Here is an 11,460-nt window from a genome sequence, read left to right on the forward strand (position 1 = left end):
AATTAAAACTTTTTAATTCAAAATTAATGACAAATTAATAAATTATATTAATTTCATAATTTTAGGGCGAAAAATCGAAAATTTATTAATCAATTAATTTCCGATTATCATGGATTCAAATCTAGGTCATAAAAATTTAAATTTTTTCATAAATTAACAATTTTTATGGTGGTTTTTAATCATGGATACCTAATTAAATCGTTAATTAATTATGAAAATCAAATCAATTCTAAATTATTCGAATTTCAACAAATTAATTACAATTACAAATTAGGTTGTATAATTAACAAGCTTAGGCATTCAAATTCGTTAAACATATACAGTAGGTCAAAAAAAATTCAAGATTTAACAACAAGAAGTGCAAATATTTATTTTAACATCTTAAAATTACAATCTTTTGCATTCGAAAAACTAAAACCTTTCGAAAAGTCATAGTTAGGTTTCGAATTTAGGAATTCTGGGTTCGGAATTGACACAAAAATCACTCGATTTCGTTGAGTAACGAAGAAACTGCCGAAAAACTGCGTACATATAATTAAATAAACACAAATTTGCAATTAATTACAATTACGAAATTATTCACCCCTTTTAATTCCTTGCAAATTTATAAAATTTAACCATGTTAAGCAATTATTATGGAATTAATTAGAGGCTCGGGATACCACTGTTAGGTTATGATACATATAACTGAATATAAATCATGCGGAAAAACCATTAAAGCCAGGAATCCAAATTAATTGCCACATAACAATTAGCATAATTAGGATGCATACTCTTTGTAGCGTGCCCTCCCTTGCTGCGCCCGAACCGAACAAGAACAAGTCTTTAGGACTCCAAGTGTTGTCCCTCCATAGAAAGTCCACAGCACGTCCGGATCCGCATTAAGTTTGACTAACTAGAATCACCCTTAAGGTACTATAAATTTTCGGCTGATTTAAGGCAAATAAGTGACTGAATTTTTGCTTAAAAATTCTCTCTTTTTGAATACTTAAAACTCGTTATAAATTGTGAGCATTAACCACATATTTATAGGCTATGGAAAAGGTATTGGAAACCTACAAGGAAACGAATTAATTAACTAGAATCTAATTAAAACTCTATTAATTAATTTATCCATTAGGAATAGGAATTTAATCATTAAACGAATCCTACATGATTTAGGTTTCGTACGGAAGCACAAACACTCACACGAGCATGACCCACATGCGCGCAGGCCATGCCCGCGCAAAGCCCACAGAGCTACGAAGCCCACGCGAGCGCGCTGCAGCATAGGCGCGCGCTGGCCCTGCCTTGCGGTGGGCCTGGCGCAGCCTTGGGCTGTTTGTGTGGCGTGCCTTACTTGCTGGACGTGGGCCTGGCTTCCCGCTGGGCCTTCGTATAGCAAGGTCGTCCGATGCTAATTCGTACGACGCGCTTCCGATTAATTTCCCGATTCCGGAATTCATTTTCGATACGAACAATATTTAACATTTCCGATTCCAGAATTAATTTCTTTTTCGAACGAATATTTAATATTTCCATTTCGGGAATTATCTTCCGATTCCGATAATATTTCCGATTCCGAAAAAATTTCCGTTTCCGGTAATATTTCAGATTCCGGCAATATTTCCATTTCCAATAATATTTTCCGATACGTACCATGTTTCCGTTTCCGGCAACATCTACGACTTGGATAATATTTATATTTCCGATACGATCCATATTTTCGTTTCCGGCAATATCATCGTTTCCGGAGTATTCATTTATTTTCCTTTGACGATCTCAGCTCCCACTGAAACCAAGATCCGTCGATTCCGAATATTCATAGATGGAGTATTTAATGTCATTAAATACTTGATCCGTTTACGTACTATTTGTGTGACCCTACGGGTTCAGTCAAGAGTAAGATGTGGATTAATATCATTAATCGACTTGAACTGAAGCGGCCTCTAGCTAGGCATACAGTTCACTTGATCTCACTGAATTATTAACTTGTATAATTAATACTGAACCGCTTTTATTAGACTTACCATTAAATGCATACTTGGACCAAGGGCATTATTTCCTTCAACCGCTCCTATCCAATAGGCAGCATACGGTAAGCCGCATCTCCAGTACGGTCCGGCGCCAAAGTCGGAAAGTGCTCATATATCCAAATATTTCAAAAGCAAGCAAAACATCAGTCAAGTTCAAATACAAACATACAAGTACAAGGCACAAAGTACAAGGAGTCATCAATACCTCCAGCACACTCCACAGAGCAGCCATGCTCGGCTCGCTCTCCGGCGCAGTCCGGGAGGCCCACTTTATCTCGTATAGGAGGTGGCTATAGGCTAAACCACCCTAGTTGTAGCTCGAAACAACCCTCAAGTCCTGCAAAACTGACAGGAATCTAATGTGCACCCGACTGTTCCTGCTCGGGGCCACTACCCTACTCACCAAAGCTAAGAGGAACAACCTAACTCTCTGCTCTGCAGACACACCCACACCACGGATAGCATCGACAATCACCGTCACGGAAGCGTGGGTGTTGTCCTCTGACAAGTCTACAACAGGGCCGAGCAAGGCCCTGGCAGCGGCCGAGCGCCACGTCAGCTCTGAATGAAAGGTCACATTCCTCTCAGAAAAAGGAAGACCCGTAATCATGGAAAACTCAAAGGGGGTGATGGTGACCTCCCCCCATGCCATATGAAAAGTGTTGGTGGTATCCCACCACCGCTCTAACAAAGCCCATAGCCGGGGTTTGATCCCCGTTCTCCTCGAAGTACCTCCTATTGCGCGCTAGAAGTCAACCAGGCCCGTCTGCAATCAGATCTCCATGGCCTCCTCGTCAGCACGGATGGCTGCAAAAGCCTTCTGAAGCTCCGCCAAGGACCAGAAGGTGCAAAACGGCTCTCCATCAGCCTACAGATGAAATCAACTCAAAACCTATATAAGTACAAAATACAAATTCAAAGCACAGTACAAGACTCACCAAGCCAGCACGAGGCCGCTGAGACAAGTGAAACTCCGGTCGAAACACCAGGTCGGAAGGACTCCAGCCAGTACCAACAAAAGTGGGTGATCTCCGGGGAATCATACCCCCATCCGGAGCATTTACCGAAGCCGCTTCATCGTCCGAAGCGTCCTCCTCAGCAGCTCGAACCACCGAAGATTCGTCGAGCTTCCTCCGAGTATGACGAGGCATACTACATCAAGCAGAGTACAAAGTGTCAAAATTCTAAACAGGGGGCTATCCTATACTAGCCCGTGCAAAAATCAAAATTCAGAGGCTATCCTATACTAGCCGGTACAAAGTCAAAAATTCAAAAATCCCCAGTGGCAGTACTAATTCAGCCTTGGACCTCTAGTTCAAAATTCAAGTTCTACACCAACTCCTAGGCTATCCACGCCGAAGCAGGTATTCAAGTTCTACACCAACGCCTAGGCTATTCACGCCGAAGCAGGTACACAAGTTCAATACCAACGCCTAGGCTACCCATGCCTAAGCCAGCATTCCAAAACTCTACAAACAATATCTAGGCATCTTAGCCTATTCTCTCTTGAGACCCCGCAAGGTCCCCAGTGAGACTACTATCTACAAGTTCCAACAGTTCAAGTTCGAGTGGCTATCAAACAATTTTCTACAAGGTTCAAGAAGCCTACTATCATGCAAGCATCATACTAACAAGTATTTCAAAGTACAAGAAAATCATAACTACATGCAATCCCAGAGTTATTTCATAAGTAAAAACATGAAATACTTACATGGACAAGGCAAGAACAACACCATGGGAAGAGCTTAATCGACCTTTGAGAGAGAAGAGCAAAGAATTCAAGAGAGTGTGCCTCAAAATGGCACGGCAAGGGGAGCTTTTATTGCTCGACCCCGCACCAGACGCCGAGGCCCGCGCTGGGCGCTACCTGCTGCATGCGCAGAATCTGTCGCGCGCGGTCTCCCGTGCTGATTGCACGTCCTTTACTGCTACGGTCTTCTGCACCAAGCATCAAGTGTCACATCAGGGCATCTTTCGAAAATGCGGGTGTACACCCGTATCTCCAAGTACAAACAGATGAATATTTCAAGAATACAAAATCCAAAAAAATACAATGACTCAGGCGTTCGACTCCCAACGGACCCAAGCTCCAGGAAAGTCAGCCGAAATTTCAAAATCTTAAGGGTCAGTAAAAAGCTCTTATCCCCAGCAAAGTACATCCCCAACGGATTAACTCCGGGTGTTCAAAATTCAAAAATTCAAGATTCAAAAATTCAAAATTCAAGATTTAAAAATTCAAGATTTAAATTTTTTGATGCCAAGCTCCGTCCGAACCGATGGCGGAAGAACAGTACAAGTACAAACCGGAGTCGTCATAGCCGAACGGAGGTAGACTCTATCCTTTTTTTGTAACGCCTGTTTTGTGCAGGTACCGGCATACAAAGAATGGTCTTGATTGCAGAACATCTTGATCATTCTCCGTCCCTTTCGAAATACTTTGACTTGCGCTTTCCTAACCGAACGCTCAGTCAAAGTGGGGGCTTCTGTATACACCTAATTTGTGTCTCCCCTCTGGGATGATGACGATACCATTATCCTTACTAGGTGGTTGGAGCAACTCTGTGCGGAAATCCCAACTGCTAAGAACATCTCCAAAATACAAGATCCAAAATCCAATCCCCGAGGCCGTTCCCCTCCCGGAACTCGGTACAAAATACAATTTTCAAAAACCAATTTTAAAATCCAAGTACAATCTCATCTAGTAGACCATTCCATTGGTTTTACTAAGCCTTTTTCACTCAAAATCATCTAAGGCAAGTCAAATTCGGGCGCCGACCCACAAAACCGAGCAAGCCGGACCCCGTCCCGTACAACCGGAATTCAAAACCCGAAACGGCTTGTTTTTAGACGCAAAATCAAGTCTTAACCTCCAAGTCACCAGCGCCCAACGCTGGTTTGGCGTGCTGCGCTGGCAATGGCTGGCGTTTTCCAGCCATTTTTCCTATAAATACCCCCTAATTTCCAACATTTAGGGAAGCAGATTCAAGATACAACGTCGTAATACAAAAATTACGCCTCAAAATACAAATCAAAATCCTTCAAAAACACATACAAACTTCAAGTTCTAAGCAATTGGAAGCTCTAAAAGGAATTCTTGCCTAAACCTAAATAGGTAATTCCGAACCGCACCATATTCAATCATGTTTCTTTGATTTTCCTATTTCAAAAATGATTAGCAAGTTGGCATTTTTACTACTAAAAATGTCACTTGCAACAATCATACATCTTTTCAAAATCCAAACTTTTCAAAATACAAAAATGCAAACTTTCAAGATTCAAGGATGTTCAAAGTTGTTTGCAATCACTTCTTTGAACTAGAATCACTTTCAAGTATGGAGTAATCAAAGATGACACCTTTTTAGCTTCTAAAGGTTTAATCTTTGAGATTCAAGACTCCATTTTTCAATATACAAGTTCAAGTTTTCAAATTTCAAGATCCCACAATGTTTAGAGTTGCTCATGACTACTTCCCTAAACTAGGATCCTTTCAAAATAAGAGCACATCAAAGATCTAACCTTTTCAACATTAAAAGGGTCGATCTTTGAGATTCAAGTCTCTTAAGTTTCAATATTTCAAGTACAAGTTCAATATTTCAAGTTCAAGTTCAATTATTTCAAGTTCAATATTTCAAGATTCAAACTTTCAAGTTCAAGTTCTATATGCAAATCTAGGATACTTTGGGATGAGAAACTTCTCCCAAGTTGAGATTTTTGGCTTTGAATTCGTGTCGGGCGCACTTATTTTTAAGGGGCCGCTTGGCGTTCGAATCTCATGTGCCCAAGTACAAATTTCAATATCGCAATTTCGATTATGCACCTTTCAATATTGCAATTTCAATTATGCACCTTTCAATACAGCAATTTCAATATCGCACTTTCAATTCCGCAATTTCAATATCGCACTTTCAATTCCGCATTTCAATTCCGCATCTTTACTTGCCTAGTCCTTCTAGGCAATGTGGACCTACTCCCTAGTCCGTTTCTAGGGGGTCTTGTATTTACTAATTCCGCATTTACTTACAATTGTGATGTTGCTTTATTTGCTTTATTGCTTTCATCACCGCACATGCTAAATACAATAAAATGCAAGGTTACATCACGCTTAACAAAGATAATTTCTTGGACAAACCGATCTTAGGTTCCCTTAAATTACCTTTAAAGAAAAGTGACCACCATACAATTAGAGATTCTATTTTCTCTAAAATCAAACCCACATAGTCTAAACTAGGGTATTTTCGAAAATGCTATGTCACGTACTCGAATAATTTCTAAAGCTCGCGGAATAAGCATCTTGTTCCCGTGCCCGGATCTCACCCATCAATTTCGGAGATTCAAGTCTTATCCTAATAGAGTCATTTGCGGTCTTTCCAAACAAGACCTTAAACAATGTTTGGTGGCGACTCCTTCGAGGTACAAAAATACAATTGTTTCTAAAAACCACCCCCTTGTAGGGAATTGCAATACTTACGCAAAAAAAGAAACCCCTACAACACCCATCTTATTTAATCAATTCACACTCTCCAAATCATCACCCACCTTATTTAATTTTATGATTCTTTTAATAAAATATCTTCCCTTTTTTTTTATTTAATTTTCTCTCTTGCATTTATTCTAAAATTAGAATTTTCAAACTTTAATCATTACTTTTACACCCAATCATAACAATATTCTAATTTTCTTAATCTCCTCCTGATGAGTGACATTTATGTCACTCCTAGGATAGTATTTTGCCTCTTTTTATTCTTATTTTTGTTTGTTTTCCTCCCCTTTATGCTCATTTTAGTCCTTTTGCTCTTACATGCTTAGTTGACTCGGTTCTCCTAATTACCGTCCTTTTGCCTTGTTTTTCTTAATTTTGTCAAGCTTTTGCTTGTCACGGGTTTGTTAATGTGTAGAAAAACAAGTAAAACGAACGGAATAGTCAATGGAAGTCAACAGTATCCAAGGAAAGCTCGAATTGGAAGGAAGGAGTCAAGAACTCAAGATGTTCGGCCGAACTTCAGATGTGTTCGGCCGAACCAAAGCAGAACAGCCTGAAGCAATCAAGCCCAGAGTTCGGCCGAACATTCACAAAAGTTCGGCCGAACCTCCCCAATTGTTTGACCGAACCTCGCAATCAGTAGCTCCTGTTTCTTCCCAGGTTCGGCCGAACCTGCCTTATGTTCGGCCAAACTTGCCTCTTAGTTCGGCCGAACTTTATTTATGTTCGGCCGAACCTGCTGCCAGCGCTGAGCCGTTTTTCGGGACTATTTAAAGCATTTTAGGAGCTTTTAGAAAACCTAGTTTTTTACAAAAGTAGTCTGAAATTAATTTTAGAGGGAGAAAGGAGGAGAACTTCATTCATTTCTCATTGTATTGCTTGGGATTCTCCCTAATCTTGGATTTTGAAGCTTCATTGTAAAAATTCTCAACTCTTATTTCCATTTAATGTCATTAATTTCTGATTTTTCTTACTTTGTCTCTTATTTTTCTCATTAATCAAAAACCCCAAAAAATAGGCACTTTTATATTTTCCTTCCTACTTGTTTGATTGTTTAGGTTTTCCTAATCCTTTATGATTAGACTTACTAGTTTCTTTGCTAATCTCTTGAGATTTGGTGATTTTGATTGTATTGTGGATGATGGTTTTGCCTATAGATTTGATTGCCATGATGAAACTAGCTTGAACTATTTGGTTAGGGATTTTTTCTTTGATTATTCGGAAATGCATACTCCCAATGAATTTATAATGTTGAAATTTATAGTCAAGTCCATGAGTGAGTAGTTCTCATCTAGGGGTTTGGGTGTAGCCTAGGTTTTTCATGTATGGGGTTTTAAGGTAGGATTTGCTAGTTTTGCAATTAAATGTATAAGTTGGGGGGTCCTCGTTTCTTGCTTGGTTAGACGTAACTTTGCTTGGTCAATGGAACGTGATGCATTGATTTGGCAAGGGATTGTAAGTCATTGCATTGTATGATTTCGATCGGATTTATTTTGATTGGTTCTTAGGCTTTGGGTTGATTGCGGAAACATGATTCGTTGCTTGAGAATTTTAAAGATCGATTCCCCTTTCAATTTGTCTTTGCAAGTTTAGTTAATTCCCAAATCCTTATTTCCCCCATTGCATGTATCCCTTGGTGAACCCCAATCCCCTAGTGTTTTTAATCCTCGTTTAACATTCTAATCGCTTAGTTTGAATTTTCTTTCTTTTTCAACAAACAATCCCTTTTCGAATTAGCTTATGTTAGCATTACTAGCTACGGAACTCGCAATTCCCTGTGGATATCGACCCTTTGCTTGCCACTCTACTTGATTCTTGTGGTTAGTTAAGGTATTTAAGTTGATTTAGGTGTAAGACTAGCAACGACCTAGTTTTTCCCTTTATCAAATTGGCGTCGTTGCCGGGGAGTTGCGGCTAAGTTTAGTAGCTTTTAGTGTATAAGTCTAGTTCTTTTAATTGCTTTCTTTTTGTACTTTTTGATTGTCAATGCTAATGTTTGCTTAAGTGTGCATGCCAAGAATTCCTAGAGCATCTCCCCTCATTCCTCAAGATCCGGAAATTGAGCGGACATTTCGTGCTAGGCGTCAAAGCTTGCAACGAGCATCTAACAACATAGATCATCAAGAGGAACCCGTTTTTCCTTTTGAGCACGAAGAACTAGAATATTCGGACGGAGAGACGGAAATTCTCCGATCTTTCAAGAGTAGTTCAAGTGATACATTTCATATGGCGCAAGATTTGAGGAGTTATGGTGCCCCCGGGGCCTATGAGGAAAATAGTGCCATCTCACTTCCGGCCTTGGAGGCTACCGATTTTGAGTTACGACCCGCACTTATTGGGATGGTTCAAAGGAGCCAATTTACCGGGTCGAGGCTTGAGAGCCCAAGGGAACATCTAAAGACTTTTGTCGATTATTGCTCCACGGTGAAACACAATGGGGTAACCCAAGAATACATTCGAATGGCACTCTTCAAGTTCTCCTTGATCGGTAATGCAAGAAAGTGGCTCGATGACCTCAAGCCAAACTCATTGACCTCTTGGAATGAGGTGACGGAGGCATTCATCAAAAAATATAGTAGCCCCGCACAAACCGCGGACTACCGTTCCAAGATGATGACATTCAAGGAAAGGACCGATGAACGCCTGCAAGAGTCATGGGAAAGATTTAATGAGCTTCTTCGCCAATTCCCACATCATGGCATAGAGATGGGAGTGCTTCTCCATTGCTTCTACCACAGACTTTCTAAGGCATCTAGGATGGCCCTAGATGCGGAAGCCGGGGGGCCAATCATGAAGAAGAGCTTATAAGAGGTTTTTGACATCATTGATGATGTGGTCCGAAATTGTGAAGATTGGAACGATGATAGAAGAGAATGTGACGAGAAAGGAGGAAGGTACGACCTTGAGCCGATCCATGCTTTGATCACCAAGTTTGATGGTCTCGTTCCACAACTTCAAAGGTCCAATTCTATCCCTTCTTGTCCTTCTACTCCCCAATCCCCTTCTAGTGTCATGTCTTGTGCCTTGTTTTGTGATTATTGTGGTTCATTTGAGCATCCCTCTTCATATTGCTATCCTTTTGACCAACCCATGGAACAAGTTAATGTTTTTAATAATGCAAACAACCAACGGTTTGATCCTTATTCTAACACCTATAACCCCGATTGGAGGCACAACCCAATGTTTAGTTGGAAGGATGATCAAACGTTAACCCAAGGTCAAAACCAATTTCAAAACCATGGGAATGGTCGAAATCAAGGCAACTATGAGGGTGGAAGTTCAAGATATTATGGGGGTTCAAGGAATCAAAACTATGGCCAAAATTTCAAAATCAAGGCCAACCTTCAAACTTCCAAAGACCACCACCACCACAAAGCTATCAAAGTCAAGGGAGTTACCAAGGTCAATCCTCCTCTTCTTCTCAATTTTAAAAGCCACCTCCACCACAAAGCTTTCAAAATCCTCCTCCCGGTTTTCAAAGACCACTCCGCAATGCCCCACCTCCTTAAGAGTCAAATATTGAAACAATGTTGAAAACTTTCATGACTCAAGTCAACCAAAAGTTTGAATCCATGGCCACCCATAATAAAATGCTTGAAACACAAATTGCGCAATTATCATCCTCTAATGCTTCAAGAGTTCCCGGTTCTTTGCCTCCTCAAGGGGTAAGCCCCGGTGAGACCCATCAAGCTAATGATATTGTGACAAGAAGTGGGAAAAACCTTGTGAATTCAACTACTAAGAGTCCAACTCAACGAAAGAGTGAGCCCATTCATGAGAGTGAGCCTATTATTGATACCACCATAGATGAGGAAGAGGTTGTGGTGAGTGAACCAATGGTTTTTGAAGTTCCAAAGAGAGTGGTCCCTCCTTACAAGCCCAAATTGCCTTTCCCATCTCGTTTTTCCGGAGCTAACCTTGATGATCAATTTGCAAAATTCCAAGAAGTCCTCAAGAACCTCTATGTGAACATTCCTTTTGTCGAAGCCCTTAGGCAAATGCCTACTTATTCCAAATTTTTGATGGAGATTCTAACCAAGAAGAGGGTTGTGGATGTGGTTGAGACTATTAGCCTACCCGAAAGTTGTAGTGCCATTATCCAAAACAAGTTGCCTACCAAATTGAAAGATCCCGGGAGTTTTTCCATCCCTTGTGCAATTGGGGAACTGGTCATAGATAAAGCCCTATGTGACTTAGGAGCAAGTGTGAGTGTAATTCCATTCTCTATTTTTCAAAGGTTGAATGTGGGAGAGTTGAAGCCTACCCAAGTGTCCCTCCAATTAGCCGACCGTTCGGTGAAGCTTCCATTGGGAAAGGTAGAGGATGTGCCTATGAGGATTCGGATGTTCTTTATTCCCGTTGATTTTGTGGTCTTAGAAATGGAGGAGGACCCTAATGTCCCAATCATCTTAGGAAGACCTTTTCTTGCCACCGCGGGGGCAATCATAGATGTGAGAGGTGGTAGACTATCCCTTAGTATGGGGGATGAGAAAATTGAGTTTCAACTTAACCAAATCATCAGATGCCCCTCCCATATGGATGATTGTAAAAGAATTGATATCCTTGATGAAATTGTCAATGAGTCTATGAGCATGCATATGCATTCTACTAACGATGTTCTTGAGTATGTTCTTGTGCATGATTCCAATGAATGCAATGACACCATGGAGACTTAAGAGATGCTTTTAGCAATGGATTGTGAAGAGCCCTTGGTGTCCGTTGAGACCACCAAGGAGGTAAGCAAGCTTGAACTCAAACCCCTCCCCTCTACTCTCAAATATGCTTACCTTGATGATGCGAGTCCGGTAATTGTCAATGCTAAACTCAATGATGAAGATATTTCCAAACTCTTAAATGTTTTGAGAAAATATAAAAAGGCCATTGGGTATAGCATTGGTGATTTGAAAGGGATTATCCCTGATTTTTGTATGCATCGAATTGTTCTTGAAGAAGGTCATAAACCTT

General features: G+C 40.5%; 1 protein-coding gene across 1 annotated transcript; it reads left to right on the forward strand.

Annotated features, from left to right (window-relative positions):
• The first annotated feature begins 10,067 nt into the window (after positions 1 to 10,067).
• Positions 10,068 to 11,171, forward strand: LOC130461725 (uncharacterized). The gene has a single exon (XM_056829907.1). The coding sequence runs from the start codon at positions 10,068 to 10,070 to the stop codon at positions 11,169 to 11,171; it is 1,104 nt and encodes a 367-aa protein (XP_056685885.1).
• The last annotated feature ends 289 nt before the right edge of the window (positions 11,172 to 11,460 follow it).

Source organism: Spinacia oleracea, chromosome 5 (genome assembly GCF_020520425.1).
Source record: "Spinacia oleracea cultivar Varoflay chromosome 5, BTI_SOV_V1, whole genome shotgun sequence".
Classification (NCBI taxonomy): domain Eukaryota; kingdom Viridiplantae; phylum Streptophyta; class Magnoliopsida; order Caryophyllales; family Amaranthaceae; genus Spinacia; species Spinacia oleracea.